The following is a 27,720-nucleotide window of genomic DNA, read 5'->3' as shown; positions in this document are numbered from 1 at the left end:
ACTTTTGTAGATCAGAAGTTTATTGTCTAGACTTAGGCGTGATTTTTGATTCATGAACCAGTACATATTTCTATAAACGAGTCCCAGTTGCAGTCGTTTGTTCCAAATATGCTTTTGCCATGTTAGGCGGCTGTCTAGGTAAATCCCCAAGTATTTGACGTCACTTCTTATTGGCAGTGGTGTGTTGTTAAAGGTTACAGCTGGATTGATCCCCTTCCTTAGTGTAAACGTATTGTGTGTTGACTTGGAGCTATTAACTTTGACTCTCCACAGTTTAAACCATATTTCAAGTCTATTTAAGTGATTTTGTAGTATCTGTGAAGCTAGGGTCGGATTTTCGTGGCAAGCCATTAGGACAGTATCATCAGCATATGTTGCAATTGTTGTACGATCTGAAGTTGGTATATCTGCTGTGAACAGGAGGTACAGTGTGGGTCCAAGGACACTTTCTTGGGGTACGCCAGAGTGGATGGGATGTAGAGTAGTGAGGGCCTCCCCTAGTTTTATCTGATACGATCTGCTGGTGAGGTATGATTGTAGGAGCATGCAGATTGGATGAGGCAATTGTCTTTTAAGTTTTGATATTAGACCTTTATGCCATACCTTGTCGAAGGCTTGGGAGACATCCAGGAAGGCTGCTGTACAATATTTCTTGTTCTCGAGTGCATCTCTTGCGGTTCTGACTACCCTATGGACCTGTTCGATTGTGCCATGTTGTTGTCGAAATCCGAATTGGTAATGAGGTATTAGGTTTTTTTCTGTAATGACAGTGCCTATTCTTTTCAGGAGAAGCCTCTCAAACACTTTGGAGGGTAAAGGCAGAAGGCTAATAGGACGATAGGATGAAGGTTGGGTTGTGTCTTTGTTGGGTTTATGAATTAGAATGATTTGTGCTACCTTCCATTGGGAGGGGAAGTAGCACAATCTTAGGACAGCATTGTATATGTACATTAGTAGCTTTATTGTTTCTTCAGGTAGTTCTTTGAGAATTAGTCCTGTTATCAGGTCATATCCAGGTGCTTTTTTTTGTATTTAGGTTTTTGATTACTTCTTCAATTTCGGTAATTTTAACTTTTCTGGTAGGACGACACATCTGGTAGGGTTCATCTGCTATATCTGTAATAAATTTCTCTTCGTTCTCTGGAACCTCTCTCTGGTGCGATTGGAAAACTGACTGAAGATGTTCAGCGAAGGTGTTAGCCCTCTCTTCGTCACTTCGAGACCAGGTGCCATCATTTTTTCTTATCAGTGCTTTAGTTTGTGATTGTGTTTTGAGATTTTTAGACAATTTCCATAACGAGTAGTTCTTTTCTTCAGAGCTAGACAGATTCTCTAGAAAATAGTTTATTTCTTGTTCTTTGTGTTCCTGTAGGACCTTTTTTAATTGACGGGTTGCTCTGTTGTATTTGGTTTTATCATCTGGAGCACAGGTGGTCTGCCATCTTTTTCTTAATTGTCTTTTCTCGTATATCATGGTTTTTATATAGAGCGGGTATGAGCCCGGTCTCTTAGCATATGATATATCAGGTGAAGCTTTCCATGCGGCTTGTTGAATTTTTACAGTTAGATGTTTGACTGCTTCTTCTATATCTTGCTCAGATTTTAGTGGTAGGTTTAAATTTATACTATTTTTTATTATATCTCTGAATGTATTCCAGTTTGTCCGGCTATTGGATAAAACTAGTGATTTTGTGATGTGGTGCACCTGTGTACTTAGAGTAATAATGAAGGGAGAGTGATCAGATGAGAGATCGAACAAAGGTTGAACTTTCAAGTAGTTTAGAGAGATACCTTTGACAATACAGAAGTCGATGAGATCAGGCACTTTTCGTGTGTCGGTTGGCCAGTACGTCGGTTGACCCGTGGATGCCGTTAGTAAATTATTGTTTTGGACACTTTTTAATAATTCTCTACCTCGAGAGGTTATGAGTCTTGATCCCCAATGAAGGTGTTTAGCATTATAGTCACCAGCAGCTATGAAGCGATTTCCAAGCTTGTTAAAGTATGTCGTGAAGTGTTCTTCTTTAATAATTTTATTTGGTGGACAGTAAACTGCAGATAGTATAAGCTGGCTATTCCAGTCAGTTATTGAGATAGACGTGGCTTGTAAGTTTACTTCACTATGCTTGATAATTTCATGGTGTCTAATGCTGTTTTTTATAATTATAGCAGTGCCTCCATGGGCTCTTCCTAGAGGGTGTTGAGTTATATATGTTGAGAATTTGGGTATATTGAAGTAGCTTTTGTCTGTCATATGTGCCTCAGATATTAACATAACGTCCAGATCATGCTCTGAAATAAAGGCTTTGACTTCCAGACTATGATTAGTCAGACCATTGGCGTTCCATGTACCAATTTTTAGTTCAGTGTTGAATGCTAAACTTTGTGACCAGTGTCATTAGGATGTCGAACATTTTGTCCATTCTCTCCATCAGTTTTGAGACGACCTGTTCTAAGTTGTTTGTTGGTCGAAATGACATAGGTGGTAGACCTTGTTGTTGTTGAGGTGGGTTAAATTGTTGAGTATTGGAATTTGTTGCTCCTGCAACTTGAGCATAGCTGAGTGTTTGTTGTGGATTCTGCTGAATTGTATCATTTGTTGGTCGCTGTGGTGCTTTTGCGCGTAATGGTGGAAATTTACTTTTTTGTAATTCTTTGTAAACTGAGCAACCTCTTTAGTTTGCAGGGTGATTTTCTTCGCAGTTTACGCATTGGACTTCATTATTTCTTATTTTTCTTGGACATTCTTTGGTTGAGTGAGCGCCTGTGCATTTGACACAATGGGGGCTTCTATGACAGTATTGACGAGTATGTCCAAAGTGCTGCTGGCATCTTTGACATTGTGGTATCTCTCTTTTTGGGTGGGGAGGTTCTACTTTAACTACGGTGTTAAGTATTTTAGTTATTTGGTACACCCCTTTATTATTTAAATTTGTTTCAAGTTCGATACTAAACAGAGGAAGGCATTCTTTCGTGCCTCTTTGTCTTATGTTCGAGATATTTATGACTGAGTGTCCGAGCTCTGTGAATACCTTTTTTATGCCTTCCAGATCAGTAGAGGGGTGCAGGTTTCTAACCATGACTCGGTTTTGTTTTAGCTGATAAGTGTGGAACTGCGTTTTTTTTTTCGGTTAGTGCTTTAACAGTTTCTTTGTAATGTTCTGCTGTGTCTAGCTGTACTTTAACTTGATTGTTCAGGCTTTTTAAGGTGTACTGTTTGGATGCTGTTTTGTCTAATAAATCTTGCAGAGGTTTGATAAATGTTACATGTTGAATGAATATGGATGGAGGCCTCCTTGATTCTCTGCCAGTTGTTCCGCTATTAGCTTCTTCTTCCGGCTCTTTGTTAGCTTCCTCTTCAGGCTTTTTGTTAGCCTCTTCGTCCGGCTCTTTGTCCAGTGCTGAGAATCTGTTTTCTGTCGCAGCTGGTTTTGTTAGCCAGTAGCCTGTTAGAACTGCTTGCTTTTTAATTCGATTGTCAGGACTTTCATTGTTTCGTAGACGCTTTTTGTACTGTACCGTCTCCCATACGTCTTGATCTTTTGAAGTGCTGGGTTGTATTGATTCAGGTACTATAATTGGGTTAGATTGTTGTTGATAATTATTTAAAGGTTGAGATAATGAGATAATTGTAGTGGGATTGTAGGATAGGCTGTGTTTGTTGCTAACATACCTTGAGAGAAGCATGGCATGTGCCCTGGTATTTGACTGTAGATCAATGGAGTGTTGGCACCTGGAACGTTTTGGTAGATCGTGTGCTGCATGTGATTTTCCATTTTACGACAATTTCCTAGGTTACTTGGTCTCGTAGATTCATGTCGCAAAATAGTTTTTAGTTCCTGGACTATAAGTCAAATAACACTATTTTGTTGATTTGTACAAACAATTAAAATATCATTAGGTTTTATCTTTACGTTCTAAATCACTTTCACATTAAAGAACGATAAATTAATTCAAAACGATGGTTTTGTTTTTAATTTAAAACACCTATTATCGAAATCAAGTTTTTGCAATTGATAACGGAGAGCCGATAATGACTGTCTCGTTCGAATGTTGAAGAGAGACTGATTATGAAAAAAAAAAATGAAAAAATTAATTTTTTTTTCGAAAGCTGGATTTGCAAAATTTATTTTGCAAAATCTATTAAACCGATATTAATGAAATCTACTGTATTGTTTTATCATATTAGAAAGTTGTTCTGGGTGAAATATGAAGGTCCTAAGTGTAGCATATATGGTTTAAAAACGTAAAATGCGAATACTTGTTTCTTTTTATGATTTTTTCGGAATTATTGCTATTTTGCAACAAGGGTGACAATTTTTAAAACTTTCAGTTAATCCTGTATTGTAGGAAATTTAATTACGCAACTTTTATGTCCATGCAACTTTTCTCGAAAATGAATACTTTTAAAGTTATAATAAAAAACCAAGATAAAAATCGAATTTTTCCTTCATTTTTTGACATTGTGATTATTTAAACAATGTTCCGGACCTTTTTGAGTGGAAGGATAACTCAAATATTATTATATGAGTTATTTTCAAGCAATTTCTGCAAAAAAATATGAGTCACCTCTCAACATCCAAATGTACTAATATTTTTACAGGTGCGCCCTGGTCTCTAGGAAGAGATAATCAAACGTGCGAACTAAGCCGCCGCATAGGACTCACTTGGGTGGCATTCGGCAAGCTGAGCTATGCCCTTAAGTCAGAACTGGCCAAGTGTCTCAAAAGAAATGTCTTTGATCAGTGTGTGTTGCCAGTAACCAAGAAAGTAAGAAATAAAATTTGTGTTACCCAAAGAGCCATGGAACGCTCAATGTTAGGCATTTTTCGTCGGGATCGAATTACGTACAGGGAGATAAGACGGAGAACAGGAGTGACGGATGCCATAGAAAGAATTATGACCCTAAAGTTGAACTGGGCTGGACACATAGCTAGAATGTCAGACAACAGATGGGCACAGCGAATAATACACTGGGGACCAAGACAAGAAGCATATCGAAGTAGAGGTCGTCCGCCAACCAGACGGTTTTGATGACATAAAACGGATCGACACAAACTGGATGCAAACAGCACAAAACAGAAATGCATGGAAAAGACTGAGGGAGACCTATATCCAGCATCCGGGTTGAATGAAGATGATGATGATTTTGACCACACGGGTCTCCCCTGTTCTGCTTATCTGGTTTTTCCATTCTTTTTTGTCTTTAGTGTCCATTCACTTCACTCCTCTTTTTATCTCTGAGTATTTTCTGTAATTCTTCTTAGTACTCTCATCTCTGTCGTTTCCAGTAGTCTTTGTGTTGTGGCTGGGTCGGGGTTTATTTCTGATGCATTAGTCTTTCTCTGATTTTATACAATCTTGACTTCATCTCAGTCTTAATATGTCGGTTTCGCCACATGTTGTTAAGGTATCCTATCAGTCTATTTGCTTTTTGTCGATCCCCTGTTGAATTGGCCCATATGTGCTTTAAAACCAACTCCTGGCACGACTCTCTAATCTGATGGAATGTTACTCAGTATGTCTCCTAATTGATAATAGAAAGCTTTTCTTTCATTTCCACTGAGACCGATTCGCGCCTCATACACACAATGCAGTATAATGCAATGCTATTCAATAAGTATCTTACAGAAAACATTCGACTTAAACATCACTTATGCCAATAGTCTAACTAGGCCACTTATTATTACACCTTACAAGCTAACTAAATTTATTTATTGGTCTGAGGATTTAATTCTTTTTAATCGTGTTTCTTCAACTATTTGCATTAGAATTCAGTTTATATTCAATATTATTCACTAACCAATTGGGATGAACTGTTTAGAATGTATAAAAGCGAACTATAGGGGTGGTCAAAAGAAGTTCAAGAAAAAATAAACAAATGAGAAAAGTATTTAAACAGTGGCAAGAAAATAGGTCGGTCATAGATCTTCAAAACTTGATACTAGGGAGAGAGAAGCAAAGATATATGTATAAAATAACCAAACAGAGCAAAGAATTCAACAGAGTTTAATCATATTGGATATTTCCGAGAATAAAATAATAAAATACTAAAAGGGGGGGAAGGCAATTTTGTTTTTATTTGATTCAGAGTTGGACCACCATCTCCAGATAGCTATTTCTGCCTCTCAGGCGTTATCAATGGAGCTGTGCAGTCACAACTCTGAACCAAACACCAACAGACTGCCTTATTTAAGGGAAACCGCGAATGCAATAATTCCACCTTTGAGACGCAAATCAGCAACTTGGTTTCTTTTAACGAAAAGCCTTAGATTAAAAATATTGTTTATTATGTTTATTTAAATTATTTTAATTGTTTAATGGTAGTAAACTTTGTATCTGAGACTTTTCGTCTTCCTCGTTTTACGAGAGATGTCGCTGATTTGCGTCTCAAAGGTGGAATTATTGCATTCGCGGTAATTTCCCTTAAATAAGGCAGTCTGTTGGTGTTTGGTTCAGAGTTGTGACTGCATAGCTCCATTTATAATGCTTGAGAGGCAGAAATAGCTATCTGGAGATGGTGGTCCAACTATAAATCAAATAAAAACAAAACCTGCCCTTCCTCCTTTTCCATCTTTACTCAGATTTTTGAGCACTTAAAACTGTCTTTCGGCCCTTTTCCTATAGACGAAAAGAAAGTAGATACGTGACCGTTGTCCTTTCTGCTTTCTTCTATATTCGTGGTCTCCGTGCTTATAAATTGCAAAAGTCGGATATTCAGGAAGTAGCCCGAAAGCAGTTTCTTTTAGCGAAAAGTCTTAGATTTAAAATATTGTTTATTATTTTTATTTCAATTATTTTAATTGTTTAAATCTAGTAAACTTTGTATCTGAGACTTTTCGTCTTCCTCGTTTTAATAAAATACTAGTTCAAGAGATGTCAAAAAGCGATGAAAGAAGTACTTTGGCAGTTTATTAAATGAATATTTTGAAAGGAAAGCGATTGAGCTAATCGAGGCAGTAACAGTAATAGTGACCAAAATAACAAACCGTGAAATTACACAAGCACTTTAAAAATTAAGCAACGTAAAGCAGTTGAATAGATGACATTACTGACGAAATGTGGATAGTTTTAGGAGAGACTGGAACAAGTTAGATATATTAAAAAGGTTTGTCTAACTTCTGAGTGGCAATTTCCTTCTATAGACGTGGACTATAATTTCAGTGTTTTTCTAGATAAGCTTCTCCACATCTTCAATAAAGCATTTCCTTTAATTCCTATTAAGCCAAAATATCGGAAACCTTGGGTTACGAAAGGTATTCGCATATCAGCTAAGAATATGCGTTCACTACTATACATCAAGAAATTTACTACCAATGTTGCTGTCACTGAATATATCATGAAGTACAGGACAACATATCTAAAACTTGTCAGGTCAGCAAAAAAGCCTATTATCAAAATCGTCTGGGAAGCTCTAAAAGTGTTGCAAAAGAAACTTGGTCTATAATAAACGATCTTCGAAATAAAACTCACACAGCTCAATCATTTTCCCTTCCAAATCCTGAGAGTCTAAACGACTACTTCGTTAATGTGAGTAAAAATATAACATCAACAATTTTGCCGCAACAAGATCCCATTTCCTATCTTCCTAATTCAAGACAGGTTCGAATTCATTCTTTTTACGACCAATCGATAACTCTGAACTTATCCAAACAATCAATTGTATCAAAAGCAAATCATCCTGTAGTACTGATGGACTATCTATAAAAATTTTCTCTAATCTCACAGAAAATGTGTTGGAAATCCTCCTCTCACTAATTAATGATTCCTTCGAAAAAGGTAAATTTCCAGAGTGCCTAAAGACAGCCATTATTATTCCTCTTCATAAGGGTGTCGAAAAATCTGATGCCTGCAACTATAGACCTATTGCCTTACTACCGGTACTCTCCAAAATTATTGAGAAACTCATTAAAACTCGACTTATGTCCTTTATCGTTGATAACAACATTTTATCACAAAATCAATTCGGCTTTTTAACAAATAAATGTACCACTGATGCCATGTTTTCTGTACTACATGAGGTTTACCAAGCACTAAACAATAATCTTTATACTGCCACTGTTTTCTGCGACTATGCCAAAGCTTTTGATTGTGTAAATCACGACATCTTGATTACAAAACTAAATTTCTATGGAATTCGAGGTATTTCCTTGAATTGGTTCCAATCCTACTTGAATAATCGGAAACAACTAGTTAGAGCAAATGATACTGACTCTAGTCTCAAAAACATCGTATGTGGAGTACCACAAGGTTCAGTATTGGGTCCTATACTGTTCCTTATCTTTATAAATGACATCACTAATTTAAAAATCAATGGGAACATTTTTCTTTTTGCTGATGATACCAGTATCACTTGGAGCAACTCAACTATTGCATCTCTTCATGAAACTATAACTTCGGATCTACTGACGATAAAGACCTGGTCTGACTCTAATTTACTCTCTTTTAACGTAAATAAAACAGTAGCATTATCCTATAAAGGAACTCTTCAACCTTTGCCACTTCATAACAGCCAGATCAGTACCGTTGATTCTGTAAAATTTCTTGGTATTTTTTTAGACAGCAACCTCAAATGGTCCCTTCATATCGATTCGTTAAGTAAGAAACTCGCCTCAGCTTGCTATGCAATACGATCTGTCTCAAGGGAACTCAATTTAGCATCTTCTAAAATAACATATTTTTCGTTGTTCGAGTCTCATCTTCGATATGGTCTTCCTTTTTGGGGTTCTAGTACAGCTGCTCAATTTGATGTCATTTTTAGATTGCAAAAAAGAGCAATAAGATATTTGTTTGGCCTCAGAAGATCTACACATTGCAGAAGTTACTTCAGAGATCACGAAATTTTAACACTTCCATCTTTATATATTCTAGAAACGGTTTGTTTAATTCGTAAACACCTTCATGTCTTTCCATCAAGGCCCAATCATCTTTACTCCACCAGAAATTCAATCTTTGATATTTATTTACCGATTCCATCCACTGAGTTAGTAAAGAAATCTATATTATATTCCGCAAAGAAACTGTACAATCATCTTCCGTTACAACTTAAATCTGCAACATCTTTCCCTAAGTTCCGAAAAATGACAAAAAGCCTATCTATCCAAAAGACCATATTATTCAATAGAAGAATTTCTTAATGAATAACTAAGAAAATTGGGTTCCATGCGCAGTAGCATAAACTTGTCAGTTCCTTATGTTGTACCTATTTTATTTTATTTGTTGTATGTTCAATTTGCAATTTATATATATTTTGCAATAAATTGTTTTTGTCTTGGCTTTTATATCTTATACTGTACATTATTGACGATTCATCTAATTTCAGTAAATTTTAGTTGTTATTTGTTATTTATATTATGTTTTTCTTTTGACTGTATGTAAGCTTGGTCCATAAAATTGTAAAAATTTTCAGTGACAATAAAGCATATTTCTATTCTATTCTATTCTATTCTATAATAGAATTATGGAAGTGAGACAAATGCCAGACGAATGGAGAGCTGCGACATGATGCAAAACGCACAAACTACAGTACCATAATACTACTTGGTCATACCATGAAAATATGGTAGAAAGTAATTGAATCAACAACAGATGCAGTTTTTATTATGAGGCAACGGATAAAAAATACAGTAATAAAAACAAAGGCTCATATGGTATTCATTGATCTTGGGAAAGTCCAGCATAGAGTTTCCTGGGAATTTTGTTGTAAACAGTGGAGATAAGCTCTCGAATAAAAAGATTTAGTTTTAGTAGAACAAAAACGGAGTAATTGGAAGGTTCTTTTAAAGAGAGGGTTACCACTTCAAATAAAACGATAACTTTGCATGGTGAAATAATTGTGAAAAGTAATAGTTTTAGGTACCTTTTTTTAAGAGGTGGCGCTCATGCAGTGTTTCCAACCTTGGAGAGTGAGATTATTGTGCAAATTACAGTCAATTTAAAAAAATATATAGTAGTAGGTGGTAGTAGTCCATTCACTGACGGTAAAATATTGCAAAACCTCTGAATTTTAAAGAACCGCTTGGATTGATATGAAATTTGGCATACACATTACACATAGCTAACACGCCAAAAAAAGTGATATTGTGCCGATGTATGCTTTTGCTCTGGGGGCGATTTTCTTTCCTTCTGGGGGTGAGAAAATATACGTTCAAAATAAGTCCAGAATTGGATAAATTGACTAATTCTAAGCAACTTTTGTTCTATAGCGTTTTTGTTTACTAAGTTAATACTTTTTGAGTTATTTGCGAGTAAATATTTTCATTTTTCAACAAAAAAAACACGTTTTTAGACGCTTTTTCACAAATTACTCAGAAAGTAAGTATTTTGTCGAAAAAAGCATTCTTTGGAAAAAATATAGAATATAAAAAAGTGAAAAAATTGGTGTATGTATGCGGGCTCTATAGCAAGTAGAAGAAGAGTTGTAGCTAATGAAAAATAGGTTCATATTCATCAAATTCCAAATCGAATATTTCAACATGAAATAACCAAAATGAAGCACTTTTTGGGGAAAACTCATTTTAACTTTAAGTGTTTAAAAAAAGCTTTATTTTTATTTCTTAAAAAATTTTCTACAATAAACAGTAAGCAAGGTACGCTCAAAATAAAGTTAGTTCCTTTTTTTTTGTAAAAAAGTCGTGAAAATCACCCCCTAATATTATCATCTCAAATGAAATTAATCGTTACCACTTCACAAGTTGCTTTACTCGTGTATGTATTGTTTTATATAATATGATCTGTAAGTTTCTTCGGTTGAAAGTACTTATTTTTAAAAGGGGTGTAGTTGAAAGGGCTTGAACGAGTCATTAATCACAAGTGTATGCAAATTTTGAACAGCCATATCTTAACCAATTTTTGTCCTACACAAAAACAAAAAATCTAAAATATTCAGAAAAGCAAAACCTACATTTTTTTAATCATTTATATTGTTGGTAATATCACCAATAATTTTTAAAATATTTAAAAAAAAAATATTGTTTTCAAAGTTAAAAATTAAAAATTAAAAATTTTTACTAAAACCAATTTTTTTCAAAAATAAGTACTTTAAACCTATGAAACTTACAGATCATTTAAATAAAACATAAGTAAAGCAACTTGTGAAGCATGACGAATAATTTCATTTGAGATGCTAATTAGGGGGTGATTTTCCCGATTTTTTTAAAGGGACCATCTTTATTTTATTAAGCTACGCTTGCTTACTTTTGATACTAGAAATTTAAAAAAATAAAGCTTTTCAATAATAAAAAAAAGCTTTTAAAAATAAAGTTCAAAATTGTAATGAGTTTTAACCAAAAAGATCTTTTGATTATTTCACGTTGAAATACTCGATTTGAAATGTGACGAATATCAACCTATTTTTCATTAGCTACAACTCTGCTTCTACTGGGTCTAGACACCTCATACACACACCATATTTTCTTCGTGATATAAGCTAATTTTTTTATAAAAATATACTAAGAATATTTTTTTCACTCGCAAAATATTCACTTGCAAATAACTCTAAAAGTATTAACTAAGTGAAAAAAACGCTATAGAACAAAAGTTGCTTAGAATTAGTCAGGTTATCCATTTGCGGACTTATTTTGAACGTATATTTTTCACCCCCGAGAAGGGGCGAAAGTCACCCCCAAGGCAAAAGCTAACTTCGACACAATATCACTTTTTTTATTTGACATATTAGCTATGTGTATACCAAATTTAATGTTAATCCAAGCGGTTCTTCACAATTATGGGCGAAAACCGAGAGTATAAATGGACTATTTATAGATGAGAAAAAATAATCGCCAAACTCAATTTTATCGCATTAAATAATGGATAATGGTTTTATGAGTTTAAAGGTATTAAAGTTTATGGCTATGTTTTTTTTATTTAAACTTTATATTATTATAATTTTAACAAAACAAGTAATAGAAACACAACATCATCACAATCGAGGTTTGTATACTTTAATAGGGCTTTTCATCGATTGTCATTTGTTTCGAGCTTCTGTCAGATGTTGTATAATCTGTGTATAATATTAATATACACAGATTATACTAAATATGACAGAAGCTCGAAACAAATGACTGTGAATGAAAAGCCCTATTTTGCAATCTTAGTGCTGGGTGTGAAGTGTTGAATTCCACAATTTCAGGGACTTCCTTACTCCTTACCTTATTATATTGTTATTTTTTGGGGATTGAAATATTTTATGAGAAATTAATTGCATCCCAAAAATATGTATGTTTTTACTTACATTAATGTATTAATAACGTCATTTGTCTTTAGGTTCTAAAAAAATCCATGGCCTGTCAAAAATTGTGTGAAATAAAAATTGGACTGTCTAAAGTGGCAGTTGTTCCAGGGCTCTATGTTGGGAGCGAGCTTCCTCCTTCCAACGAGGACGTGGACCAGGACTAATTTGCTTTAGTTCTCACACTATTTTTTCTAGTTTCCTCCCTTATCTTCTTTATTTTCCCTTTCTGTTATTGCACCTAGTCACCCTCTCCTTTCATTAACTGGATTGGTACAACACCAGCTATCTATATGCGCTTACCACCAAAGTAGTGGTTTCTTTTGCGCCTTTTTTTTTAAATACTTCCTCCCAGACTGGGACCGCATATAGAATTATAGAGTAGGCCGGGCCGAAAAAAATTTTTTCTACTTTTTCTATACGGCTAGTTGCCAAAAGTTGTGACTAGTATTTATATAATCCTATACCAAATTTGGGCCGGTTTTAAAAATAATTAACCGGGCCCCCTGGCCCTTAAAATTTTTTTTGGGTCAAAATTTTTTTTTTCAAATTCTTGTACAAGGCTAGTGGCCAAAAGTTGGAACTACTATTTATATAATCCTATATCAAATTTGGGCCGGTTTAAAAGTAATTAACCGGGCCCCCCGGCCCTTAAAGAATTTTTATTTTGTTAAAAAAATGCTAGGGGCTATTAAAAAAGCTTCTGTTGTCATATTATATTGTTAAGCGAAAGAAAGATAATACAGTCGACAGGAAAAAATACTTAAGCTTTTAAATGCCGTTTTAGAAGATCTAAATTAAATTTTCAAAGATAATACAACGCTGGTCATCGACAAAAATAAAATTCGGAGAGGAGTTAAGGAAAACAGACGGCAACTCCAGCGCGAGAATAAAAATTTAAACAAGTCAATTAAAGGGCTATACTGTGATGAGAGAAAATATCAAACCATGGTCTTCGGAAACGCGAGGCGAATTATGAAAACTGAAGACTATATAGCTTTAATCGAAGGACCCGGTAATTTATATTTTGGGTACTTAGCTCTTAACCATTCTCGTGTCATAGATATTGTCGAAGGAATATCTATTATTATTTACAAAGCCATAATATAAATCTAAGCAGTTTAAGTGTTATGTGATGTGATGGTACACATGTCAATACGGCTGGAAGGTGGAATCATTGGAATTATAGAAAGGCGAGTGCATAAACCATTACAGCGGAATGTATGCCCGTTGCACGCTACTGAACTTGCCTTGTGATATTTTCTGCAAAAACTAGATGCGCACACAAAAGGTCCCTATTCATATTCTGAGCTGATTGGATCCCCTCTTCACAATTGCTAAAAAATGCCTCTTATTAAATTTAAACCCATAGAAGCTATCCTGCCTCTTGTAAACGAAAATGATCTAAGTCCAGATCAACAGTATTTATTCGAACTATATAATTATATAGTTTTCTCCAATTATTATAATAATAATAATTTGAGATGGAATATGTTCTCAAAGTTTGGCAGAGAGAAGTCCAGGATGGCACAAACACTTTGGTTCATGACAGCAAACCGCATTAGAGTTTATGTAGCTACAACTGATCCTTTGTGAAAGCTTTAAGATTTTAGCTGAGTTTGTATTACAAGACAAGTATATTCTCGTATGAGGTTTGAGATAAAACTTAGCCAAGATTAAAATATGGTGCCAGGCATCTATGGAAATTAATACAGGCCTCGAGAGATTTTCCGAGTAATGTCTCATCAATTATCAATAAAGTTATTCAAGACAATGCTTAATTTGCACACTCGAAAGTCATTTAAATTTGTATGTTAACAGATTCACGTTAACGTATTAGAGAGGTTGCTGTAAAAAAAATTTTAAAATATAGGAAGGCTGGTATAAAAATTGCGTTTTCATAGTATCCCAAATCCCTAAATCAATTTCGATGCAGAAGATAACATACATCTCATAGTGGGAGGGTGGAACTCGCCATGCGGCTACCTCATCGTGATGAGTTCTGGGTTAAATAAATAATAATATACAAAATAATGTTAAATATGTCCATAATAGTTCAATGTAACAACCGTTCGTGCCGAATATTGATTCAAGCAAAGAGCAGCACAGTTCACAGCGCAAAAATAGTAAATAAATATGAATTGTTTACCCCTCTTTTATATTTTTAGTCCTGGGGGCTGGCTAAATTTTTTTAAATCATAATGAAAATTTCTTAATGAGATAGTAGCATCGATATTAATATTATGGACACTAGCCCGCCCCAAAAATAAAGCAAAAAAAAATAATTTTTTTTAGGTTCCCGGGGGCCCGGTCAAAAATATTTTAATTTGGCCTATGTTTGGTACACAGTATTAGGACTACCATACACAACTTTTTTTTACTAGCCCATTTAAAATTTCCTAAAAAATTTTTTTTTTGCCCTTTTTCGGCCCAGCCTATTATATAGTGTACTATTTGCTCCTTCTGTATGAATTAAGCTCTTATTATGCTAACTAACTCGTCTAGTTTTATACTTACAGTAATTATTCTAGAGTTTATTGCTTGGTACTTTACAACTCTCACACTCAGATCATCCTTGATTATAAAACCGACTCCCTCTTTTGCTCTTTCCATTTCTTGTACACCTGAGTAGAAGAGCTTATAACCATCGCCACATCTCATATTTCCTCTTCCCTTCTTCTTCGTTTCGCTCAGGCCTAGTATGTCAATGCCGTATGTTTTCATTTCCTCTGTCAATTCGAATTCTTTACCATAAAGACTTGTGATATTCCATAAAGACTTCTGTATGAATTAAGCTCTGCTATATTTGGCATTATCTTTGCTAAAGCGGCGGTCTTCTCAGATCTCACAACCCTGTCTGTATGTTTTATAAAATTAAATCGGCCGTCGAGTTGAACCCCCAGATACTTCGCCTCTTTTTTCGGTATAATTTCAAGCCCATCTAGGTTGAACTTCATGAAGTTGAACACTTTCTAGACTTGAAGTTCCTCTTTCTTTTTAGTAGGATCACTTCTGTCTTCTCCACCGCTAATACCAATTTATTTTTTTAAGTCATATGGATACTTCGTTTAGAACCTTGTTTCCCTTCTTTACTCTCCCAATCTCCCAATTTATATTATCTTTTATTATGATGGCTAGATTATCTACAAAAACGACTGTTTTCACCTTTTCCCGACGTTGTGTCCAACCATTTTTTACTGGTTACTTTTCTTTTTCGGTTTGATAGATAGTCACACATATTGCTTGTTAGGTATGTAGGTATATTTATGTCTTCATTCTTTCGATTATCATTGCCCAAGTTGCTGTATTAAACGCATTTTTCATATCTAGCATTGCTACAACTAATGCAACTACCCACTTTCTTTCGCTTTTCTTAACTTGTTCTGCTTTCCATTTTATTGACTCGACTGCTGATATTTGTTTACCTTTATCCAAAATCTTTTGCAATCAATCTATTTTTTTATAAGCATTTCGAGTGTTTCCTAAGGTATCCAGCAAACAAATTGATCTAGATGAATTTATCTCCCCCATTGCCCTTCCGGGCTTTGATAATAGTGCTAGGTTGGCAAATTGTAATTCATCTGAAGATTTTTATCTGCTTAGTCAATTGTTATAGATAGGAAATATAACACTTCTGGTTTATGTTTGATTAGTATTTTTATTAAAACCGGTGGTGTGAAATCTCTTGGGGTACGAACAGAACAAGTGGAGGCGATTGACGTCGACATCCATGTAAAACAAACATATTGTACTGAATGGAAGAGAACAGAGCAGGTAAGTCGCGGTGGAGGTTTAGCGTGATACCATCCAGGAGGTTTACATCGATACTTTTGAAAATCAAATGAGTTTGTTTTACATGGATGTCTACTGCGCGGTCTACAACTGTCGTTGGTGGTGGCATCCAACCAAGATGAGAGTACCGGTCTTAGCGTATCAGAAAATGGGGAAGAAGAAAGAAGTGATGAAGAAGTCGTGCTTCACGTCCTTCTGCAAATGGAGCTTCAGGAAACATCACAAATGTAAAACAATCTCAAAAGATGTAAACACCGTCACGACAAAAACTGGATACATCAAAAGAGTAGCGCCTCAAACTGTTATTGGCCAATAGCTGTTGGATCTAGAAAACTAGAGAAATTGAAAATTAAACAGAATAATCTATTTGTCATTCAAATTTTATCAAACTACTTCACTTGACTGGAGACCATGGCCTTTACAAAGAAAACCTTAGGCAGCTCAGTACAACCCAAAGAGCGATTGAGAGGGCCATGCTAGCTATTAGTTTGAGAGACAGGATTCGAAATACATATCGATATTCGTGAAAGGACAAAGATTCCTGATGTCACAGAAAGTATAGCAAGGCTCAAGTAGCTATGGGTCGGGCATGTTGACCGAGATAATCTAAAAAAACAGGCGAGGAGTAGGCAGACCGCAGAAGAGGTGGACAAATGATATCAAACAAGTCTCGGGCAAGCAGTGGATGAGAATTGCCCAGAGTAGAAATCGATGGCAGCAAATGGAAGAGACCTATGTCCAGCAGTGGACGAATATAGGTGGAAGAAGAAGAAAACTTTTTTTGTCAGTGGTCCTAGCTCGACTGAGAAGTGCAGGTAACCTCCTTGCTATGTGCTGTCGACATCGACCGCGACTTAACTAGTAACATCCACCGCGACCCACTTGTTCTGTTCATACCTTTGGTGTCTCTTCTAACGTGGTTTGTTTTAGTTGCACTTTGTCCTGAGAAGGAGACATGTTTACTGCCACCTCCAATCTTCTATTTTCCTCCAAACTACAAGAAATTTCCGTCTTTATTATTTTATGACTATTTTTTGTAGAGGTCTCCTCAGATGTCTTGTTCTAGTGCTTCGTTACTTCGCTACTAACTACTTCGGTACCTGTTTTAAGTATTTAGTATTGGTATTACAGAAATGAATAGTTGGAGAAGTATGCAATAGATGGTATGCGGGATGCATGAAGTGGAATGAAGCGAGTGGTATGTTCATTGGCAGAAAGGTTTCTCAATGAAACGAAAAGGAAAATTTTATAAAACTGTCATAAGGCCAGCCATGATGTACGGAACTGAATGTTGGACATTTTAAAAGAAAGAATAAAAACAGATGCATGTGGCGGAAATTAGAATTCTGAAATGGATGAGTGAAGTTACAAAAAAGGATAAAATTAAGAATGAATATATTACAGGAAGATAAAGGATGGCACCAATAGTGGTGCTAAAATGAGAGAGCATAGGTCAAGATGGTTCGAAAGGCTTTTATTGGGTTGCACACTTTCAAGTTACCTGCTTTAATAATTATTGTTAGTTATATTAATACTGGTAGATTATAATATTTTGAATTTTTTTATCGACATATTTAAAAAATACTTATTACGTTAGATAAGATACCACATAAGATTAGGATATGTAGGTACACTGTTAATTACTTTTTCTCGGTACAAATGTTATGTTATTTATATCACTTTTATCTGACCTAAGATAGGGGATTAAACAAAGGTAAACAGGTAAATACAATTTGTTATAAATAATAACAACCGAGCCTATCCACCGGTCTAGTAACTTTTCTTGCTCTCTAGATGTACTTAAATATTTTGGATTTTTCAAATAATTCTTCTAGTGTCTTCACACGGTCAAATCAGAAACAATTTTATTGACTCTCATATCTCATATATTGTGTTTTTAATCCTTTAGATCACACATGTGACATTATTAGGAAATGTGACAATAATTAAAAGCTGACATTAGGAAAACATGTTACACCTATTCTAAGCGCTTCTGTAATTCAGCTTGTTAATATAGATCAGGGCGCATCTGTAAAAATATTAGTACATTTGGATGTTGAGAGGTGACTCATATTTTTTTGCAGAAATTGCTTGAAAATAACTCATATAATAATAATTGAGTTATCCTCCCACTCAAAAAGGTCCGAAACATTGTTTAAATAATAAAAATGTCAAAAAATTAATGAAAAATTCGATTTTTTTCTTCGTTTTTTGATTATAACTTTAAAAGTAATTATTTCCGAGAAAATTTGTACCGACATTAAAGTTGCGTAATTAAATTTTCTACCATATAGGATTAGTTAAACATTTTAAAAATTGTCACCCTTGTTGCAAAATAGCAATAATTGCGAAAAAAAAACATAAAAAAAACAAGTATTCGCATTTTACGTTTTTCATCCACTTATGCTAAGATCGGTTTAACAGATTTAGCAAAATAAATTTTGCAATCCAGCTTTCGCAAACATTTCATTTTTTCAAAATGTTGCAGGACTGAAAATAAAACAGAGAGCAAGTTGAATTTTTTGTACATATAGAAGAATACTGACCTTTGATAATGATTGATAAATTTTAAGTTTTAGTACATTTCGATATAAATAAATAAATTTGTTTATTGCAAAATAAAAACACATACTCTGTCCTTTGAAATAACACTTTTTTATCAAATACTTTCTTTGTTCATTTATTTTAACTTAGAGAATAAAAGTTTATTATTTTTAAATATATTCAATCGTTTAAACAATATTTCACAAGCAATAATCAAATTAGTTTGATTTTGTGGAATTAAAATATCAAAATACAACAATCTATAAAGTAAGAAAATAATATATTAGATATAGATTGGAAGAAATTTTGGTGGAAATCAAGTTGTGTGATTCAAACACCGCTGCCAAAAATTATTTTTTATTTAAAAAAATTCCTGACGCCGTGGTAGTTAACCGGTTTTAATTTTGCAAATTTAAAATGAAAGCTACAGTATTCGTCTATATCTAAAACAAATTTAACTTGCTAACTGCTTCATTTTCAGCCCTGCAATATTTTGAAAAAATGAATTTTTTTGCGAAAGCCGGATTGCAAAATTTATTTTGCAAAATCTGTTAAACCGAACTTAATTAAATTTACAGTATTGTGTTATTGTATCATATAGTTTTTCAGGGTAAAATATAAAGGTCCTAAGTGTAGCGTAAATGGTTGAAAAACGTAAAATGCGAATACTTGTTTTTTATGATTTTTTCGCAATTATTGCTATTTTGCAACAAGTGTGACAATTTTTTAAATTTTTAACTAATGCTATGTTGTAGGAAATTTAATAACGCAACTTTTATGTCAATACAACCTTTCTCTAAAATGAATACTTTTAGAGTTATAATCAAAAAACGAAGAAAAAAATTAAATTTTTCCTTCATTTTTTGACATTTTGATTATTAATGTTCCGTCCGGACCTTTTGAGTGAGAGGATTACTCAAATATTATTTGAGTTATTTTCAAGCAATTTCTGTAAAAAAATTTGAGTCACTACTCAATAGGGATGGCGGCTTTTGACAAAACACCGGTTTTCGGTTATACCGGTTTTTTGCTTACGGTTTAACCTGGCGGTTATAACCGGCCAAAAAAACCGGTTTTTGGAAAAACCGGTTTTCGATTTTTTTAATCCAATAGGTTACAAAGTTACATTTACAATACACTTTAGTTTGCGATACTCTATTCGACTCGATATCAATATGATCAAAATTAGTACTATCGAAAGAACATGTATTACTTTTAATACGTTTGTATATTTGTAGAATAGATACATTTTAACTCATTTAATACTTCCTGTATGAGTGTATCGTTTTGAAAACGTAGCGAAATTCTTGGAGATTCGTATTCGTAATCAGTAATTCGATATTCATAGTCAGAGCATTATTTTTAGTAATCAGAAAAAGTCATTCACCCACCTTCAATGTCAAGAGTTAAGTGTGAAAAATAGATGATATTTGCGTCTAATTCATCCAGATCACTTCTTATGTAAATATTATGATTACAAATACCTTTTCAAGGAAATATTATAATAAAACTTAATAATTGTTTCTGGCTGATGTGAGATTTCACTTTCAGTTTGCTTCTGTATTTTATAAAATAAAATAAAATTTGAATTATGGTTTTGTTTGGAATAATTAAATAATTACTTGAGAATAATAATTATGATTGGGATCCAAAATAATACCTAACCTAATCCTAATCCCCGTAAAAACCTAATAACCGGTTTTTACTTTAAAAAGAAAAAACCGGTTATAACCGGGACAAAAAACAAACGGTAAAACCGGTTATTGCTAAGTAAAAAAACCGGTTTTAGGTTTAACCTCTCAACGTCCAAATGTACCCACTAATATTTTTACTGATGCGCCCTGGTCTAACAGAAATCAGGGCGCAGTTCAATTTAGACCGTTGTTTTTTAATTGTTAATATGGTGCGTCTCTGTCTCACTTATTAACCCTCTTTTTGCCAATGTAACAAATTTGTAACATTTTAATATTAGGTCCTAGGTGAATTCTAGGTAACTTGAGGTATATTTTGTTAGTCATATTTTGTACTAATAATATGAAACTATCCCTAAATGGCAATAGTTGGCTTTTATTTTTATTATTACCGATTTCTGATCATTTCTAATTGATGCCATCTGTCATCTGTTGGATATATTTGATAAATTTTTGAGAAGGTCCTCGAATGCTTTTAGTAACTTTTAATTTTTTGTAAGAAATAGTGTGTTTTTTTATTTTGGTGATTGTTTTATATTGTGCAATTATCCTATAAATAGAAAGTGTACATTTTAGTTGTTTTTTGTTTCTTGAATTATAAAAAATCGTCGCATATTTAGAAATGTAACAAATTTGTAATAAATTCAAATTCGCTACTTAGCAATAAATTAAAGGTAAAATTTCAATTTCATGAATTTTTAAATGAATCTAGAAGGGCATTAATAGAAAGAAAACACATTTTTCACATTTTTATTTTGGTTTGCCAAGAAAAGGGTTAAGAAAATATTTATCGAAGCAAAAAAGGTGATCTTTTAAATTTGTTTAAAAAAATTGTTTAAACAATTTCTGCTCAAAAATTTTGTTCGGCACCATTCTGATTTGTTTAATGTAGATATTTTTGAAAAGGAATCAGCAAAGAATCACGCAAGCGGCCGCATAACATGAACTAAAAGAGTCTTTCCTTCTTAAAGCCCAGCTGTGTTTATTGCTTGGTTATCGCGTACCAATTTTTTTTGGTGTGGTTTTGATTTTATTTTTGATATTATTGGCGATAGAACGCATTTATTAACTATATGAAACATGTTACAAAATATTTACAGTAGTGCTATACTTTTCAGTAAAATCGATAACAGTAACTATGGTTCGATGGGGAAAAGAACTCGAGAAAATAGCGTATCCAGCCTCAGAGGTGTTGTGTACTGTGTGCATGGTAAACCTAGTGCAGGATGCTGTACAGTGCTTGAGGGGGAAGTGTTAGAGATGGAAGGTGAATCGACAATAAACACCAGAGAAAATGCAGACACAACTGAACTCAGTAAGTATTAAGATGTTTTAATATCTGTACTAAGGCTACGTAATGGAGAATTACAAAACATTTTTATTAAACAGAGGAAAAAAAGTGGACTAAAACAGATTGCTAAACAATATTTCGAATATAAAATAAAATATAGGGTGTTCTATTTAAAAAAACATAAGTTAGGTCTGCCACTGTGTTATCGAACAACCTGTAACATTCTAACTAATTTTGTAATGTGAAGCTCAAAGGTGGCTAAAATTTTTATTATTAACTTTTATTGCTATCTATTACTATAGCGGAGCTATTGAGCTTTTCCCTACTAACCAATCACTCTGTATAGAAGTAGTCCTTCCAGATTTTTAGGATTTCCTTGTCATCAGTAATAAGCTGTTCGCTGTCCTTTTGAAGCAAGTTTCGTCTTCCTGCGTGATATCTGAAACTCCTTTAAAGAGCTATCTTACTTGGTTGTTCTTCCGATTTTCTTCTATATCTCTGATTATTTGTTTCTGGTACTCCATCTTTGTCCCTTTCATTAGTTTTCTTGTCTCTATTCTTGTGTGTTTATACCTTTCACTGTTGTTGTGCGAGGGATTTTGTAGCATGTCCCTTTTACCCATGTTTTTTTATGGATTTCAGGCAATCTGATACACTGGTCAAAGTTAATTTTATATTTTTCAAATCAGAGTCTATGTTGTTGTAATCCTCTGACTTTATTTCGTATAGATTTTTGAAATTTCTGCAAAGGTTGTGGGATGCTGAAAACTCTATCGTCTCTTGTTTCATTATCGTTACTGACATCATAGACACTATGGTTACCTATTGTTGGTCTGTATGCTGCTTCCCTCTCAATATTTGCGTTGAAATCTCCCAAGATAGTATGCATGTCCCTTGTGGGTAAGATATTTGTCAGTTCTTGTTATTTCTCAAAGAAGTTGTGTTTTACTTGCTGTTCTTTTTCCTCTGTCAGTTATAATTATACACGTGAATTACTGATTTTTTTGTTTCTTATTAAGAATCTATAACACCATCTGTGTACTAGTAGTTATTCATGCCCAGACAATATAATATAAACTTTTGAGAGTAGAAGAAGAAGGTATTTTAACATTTTGTTTTAAATATAAAGAATTTCACCTCGGTTATTTTTATTAACTGCTCTCATTATGATAGTAATCTAATCAAGAATCAACTTACCTATAATTAAAATATTTACTTTTAAGTAATCTTAAACGGATTTAAGTGTTGATAAATATATTCAACAGTTCCTAATATCATTTACCAACATCCTGTGGTCCCTAAACACTTGGGTGTATTAATTAAACTATAATTTTCTTTTGAACGGTACAATGCAAAACATCCAGAAACTGCACCATTGGAAAATAAACAGCCTACGTGACTATAGTTTTGCATTCGGCTCTATTATTTTGCACACTACCCATAGATTTTTATTGACTGATATAATTTATTCGGGAAATATTTGGGATTAGACTATCTACGTACTAGCTATTGTTACCATTTTATAATAAAAGAAGACTATAAAATTCGACTGTTTCAAAGTGTTACAATTGAAAAGACTGATTTCTAGTGTTGTGTCGTTGAGAAACAGCTAAAATGATTGAACTTACAGGTATGTTTAATGTTTTTTTTATATTTAATGTACCAAAAGCAATATTTTGGCGGTAATTTTTTTTAACATCCCATTTATTTACAATCTCTAATTCACCCAAAGTTGGGTATTGGGGTACTTAACAAACCCTCAAAATTTGAGACCCATCCATTAATTAGTTTAAAAGTTATTCTATTTGTTTTTCCCAGAGACTATTGTTTTGCAATAACATAAGACAGGAAATAATGAAAATAGGGAAATACTTCGAATGCCAAATGAAAGTAGAAGAGTGATACTATCAAAATGTATTAAAAAAAGATAAAAAATATTTATTATAGTCAAAAATCCTAATGCCAAATTTTTGAAATTTTGTAGTTTATAAACATTTAGAATAACTTTAAAAATGTTGTCCGTAGAAAAAATCGTTTTACATATTCGAAAAGCTGGTATTTTACACGAATTCTCAAAAATGTAATTCAAATCGGCGTTATCGAAATGCCTCCCACTTTTTCAGCTAAATATTTTCATACATGAAATGCCTCCCAGGTACAATCGAAATGCCTCCAGTTTGTTAAACATTTAGGCTGATATTTTGTCTACTTAATCTCTGTATAATGAGACAATGTTGCCAAATCATAATTTAAATAGGTACTAAAATGTACATAAAATATGGTAACATAAATATTTCACAGTATGACATATTTCTTTTTAGAAACTAAACTTGTTCCGACAATCTAATAGCCAGGTTTTCTGGGTAATTCCAATTTCGATTCTTATCTCTTCTTAACGATTCCATGAATAGGTACTTTTACCTTAATATTTTTGTTTGTTTATATTGTACTAAATATGTACTAATGTACTAAAAAACCTGCAAAGCATTTGTGAAAACACAGGGATGTGAAAATACGATAATCTTGAATCAATATTAGATCATAACCACGAGAAGTTGTCTGCCGAAGTTTACAATAGAAAAGCCGTAAGCAATCCAACAAAAAGAGCAGCCGTGAAAGATCTCAGCGAAAAACCAATGAAGCTCATCTGTAAAGAACTGAAGAAGACAAATATAGAGACATTTACTATCAATGATATCAATAAGGTGAGACAAAATTTATATTATGCTAGAACCACTAATTCTTTAATTAAACTTCCCAAAAATATATCTGAATTTCATCAAGCTCTTGATTTATCTTCTATTATTACAAATAGAAATGAAAATTTTATAATTAAAAATGACAAAGATATATTGTTATATTAACATGCTTTTCAAATCTTCGTTTTCTTTCGACTGTTTCCAATTGGTATGTTGACGGAACTTTTGAATACTGCCTCGTTCTTTCACTCAATTGTTTAGTATACATGGCTTGAAAAATGGACATTATATTCCTCTTGTCTTTTGTTTACTTCAAGATAAAAATTTAAATTTAAAAAAAAAAAAGTTTAAATATATCATAGAAGAATGTTTTACAATTAATTGTCCTCTATCCTCTAAAGTAACAACTTCAGACTTTGAAATTTCCATTCATAATGGTACTCGTATGGCATTTCCTGAAGCAGATCTTCATGGATGTCGTTTTCATTTGGGACAAGCATGGTATAGAAAGGTTCAAGCACTGGGATTAGCTCCAGAATACCAGAAAAAAGGTGTTAACTCAACCGAAATTACGCATTTTCTTATTTATATTTTTAGTCTTTCATTCTTATATCCTGAAGTTCTCAGCGATTTTTTTGCTATAAATTAGGCAGAAATTAAACCAGTCGATGAAAGAGTCACCCAATTTTGTGCTAATCTTGTTGATAATTACATATCTGAAAATTCAACATTTCCTCCACATCTTTGGGCTGAGCACTCTTCATCCTTACAAAGAACCACAAACCCATGCGAAAGTGTTCATTCCAAGTATAATTCTTCTTTCTACTGCCCTCATCCCAACATTAATAATTTGATTGATATAATTTTACAATTTCAAATAAATACCTATATTAAAATGAATTCTGTTTCGACACCAAAAAAAAATGTTGCCGAAAGTAAAGCAAAAATAAATTTTCTAAATGAAAAAATTTTTGGATTAAGAGAATGTAAAATAAATACATTAGAATTTGTCAAAGTAGTATCATATAAATATAGGAAAAATATTTTGTAATTTTATATTTCTATACACTTTTTGTAATATTTTGCAAATAAGTTTTTTGTGATGTTATTTTTAATAAATCTATAAAATATGTACTTATTATGTTTTTGTATTTTCTGTTATGCACACACCGGCAAAATTAGCCGAACACCTTAAAAATGGGACATGTTTGATGTCTCCAATTTTCTAAACCAGTAGTCCGATTTGAGTGATTCTTTTAGTGTGTTAAAGCCTTATTATTTAAGAATATCGGTGTAATAATATTGTTGCTCGACAGGTAAATGTAATTTTATACAGGTTGTAACAATCATACCGTGTTTTTTTCTTAAAGTTCGGAACACCCTGTGGAATATTCTAGCATATATAAAAGATTGAAATTAAAACTCCATTATAGACTTAGGCTTTCTTAACATTCTATTTTTTGATTCGTTTGCTTATGTTGAAAAATAAAAAAATTATGGGCTTTAACAACTAGCCATGTTTCTCATCAATAAATCCTCACAGTAGGGGAGGAAAGTATTGGATTATTGTGGACCTATTGGATTGTGAAGAGTGGGTGCTAAAACCAAAAAAAGTTAAGATAAGTTTTCCATAAAGTGTGGGACTCTTTTAATTTAGTTTTTCATTTCCACCAATCGTTTTTTCCGATTATAGCGCCATCTATCCATAATTGGAAAAAATTGTGCGAATAAAAGTTGTTTATTTTTACGTCAAGAATCCAAATCTGCAATAAAAATTGGGGGCTCCTATTTAAGATTTTAAAGTAACCCTCACCCCACCTCCGTGAAGGGTCGTGTTTGGTGCCATTCGATAGATTTTTGAAAAATATTGAATACGTGTATTTTGTAGTTTTACGATCTGATGTTCATTTCGCGGAATATCGTATTTAAAATTTTTAATTTGCCCCGCACCCCTCTCCGTGGGGTGACGTGTTTAGTATTATTCGATAGATTTTTGAAAAATATTGAACACGTATTTTTTAGTTTTTCAATCTGACGTTTATTTCGCGAAATATTCGCTTTTTTTTAGTGAAACTTTGTGACCCACCCATTTTCTTACGCCCGGTCAAATCGTCAGATTTTAAATATACACTATTTTGCATGTACTTAGCTTACCTTATCTTAATCTGACGATTTCGAGTTTTTCTAGGAATAGATTTTTTTTCGGTCCCCCTTAATGAATTCCCCGGTGTTAACAACCAATATATGGTATAGGTACATTTACAGGGAACAAGGTTTCTCCCCATGTGATAATCTGACGCGCTCGAGTAACTGAAAAAATTCCCGCTTGGGCTCCCCTACCATCATTATCTGCTTAGTTTAATAAACAAACCTAAAGTAATTCAATAGATCTATTAAATAAATAAATTACTAAGCGATGTAAGCGATGTCACAATGACGACCTCCCTTGGATTTTATCTGAACTAGCTTCGAGGGGGTTTTAATGTCAAACGCTGAGCGCACATGCATTTGAAGCAAGTATGTAATATTCAGTATTTATTTTTGCATGTTTTTTTACAAATTTTATATACAACATCGACGAAAAATGAACATCAGATCGAAAAACTGCAAAATACACGTATTCAGTATTTTTGAAAAATCTATCGAATGGCACCAAACACGAGTCCCCACGCAGGTGGGGGTGGGGGATTTAATTTAAAATCTTAAATAGGAGCCCAATTTTAATTGCAGATTTGGATTCTTTACGTAAAAATAAGCAACTTTTATTTGACACATTTTTTCGAATTACAGTGGAACCCCGATAAGTCGGCCCCCGATAACCCGGAAGTCCGGCTAACCCGGACCGATTTTCATCAGATAAACATTTTGATTTTCAATATTTTGTATTTTTCAATTTAATTGTGGCTTATTTCCAATCAAAATAGTTAATTATCAGACAAACCTTTCAACAATAAAAATGTATGTAATATAATATTTGAGAGATAATGTGTATGTGTGTAATTTAAACTGTACGATATTAAAAATGACTCATAGCACACGCCGCAGAAACAACAGCCACCTGTCTGCAGTATCTATTCCTTTTTATTTCAAACTGTCAGCATTGTTTAGGAAAGACTATTTAAAAAATTCTTTTATAAACAATGGTCTTTAGTATTGTGTGTCTTGTATTGTTCGCTTCCATTTGCTTACGTTTGGGTTTGGTGTTTTTTTTAGTAATTTTAATGAGTAGGTACTGTGCATATTTATAAATATATTTCATGTTATTTCAATTCTAACGGAGTTTATCTGTAAGTATACCGTATTTTATTAATTTTTACCATATTCTCCGGCTATCTCGGATTTTCGATAACCCGGATCGGTCGCGGTCCCGATTAATCCGAGTTATCGAGGTTCCACTGTATGGATACATCGCGCTATAATCGAAAAAAAAACCGATTGAAAACAAATGGAAAATTAAATTAAAAAATGAAAAGT

General features: G+C 33.4%; 1 protein-coding gene across 2 annotated transcripts in view; it reads left to right on the top strand.

The window, feature by feature from the left end:
- The window catches only part of LOC114337496 (zinc transporter 2), a 116,283-nt gene that overhangs the window by 21,562 nt on the left and 67,001 nt on the right, over positions 1 to 27,720 (top strand). The window contains exon 2 of one of the 2 annotated variants that reach the window (XM_028287947.2): positions 21,375 to 21,571. In XM_028287947.2, coding sequence (XP_028143748.1) covers positions 21,375 to 21,571 — 197 coding nt within the window. Of the gene's footprint in view, positions 1 to 21,374; positions 21,572 to 22,838; positions 23,178 to 27,720 lie in introns of those variants that run through there. The other variant, XM_028287949.2, reaches the window with a different exon arrangement.

The sequence above is a fragment of the Diabrotica virgifera genome, chromosome 10, assembly GCF_917563875.1.
Source record: "Diabrotica virgifera virgifera chromosome 10, PGI_DIABVI_V3a".
NCBI classification, from domain to species: domain Eukaryota; kingdom Metazoa; phylum Arthropoda; class Insecta; order Coleoptera; family Chrysomelidae; genus Diabrotica; species Diabrotica virgifera.
The sequence above is the reverse complement of the archived record's forward strand: the minus strand, read 5'-3'. Positions and strand labels throughout refer to the sequence as shown.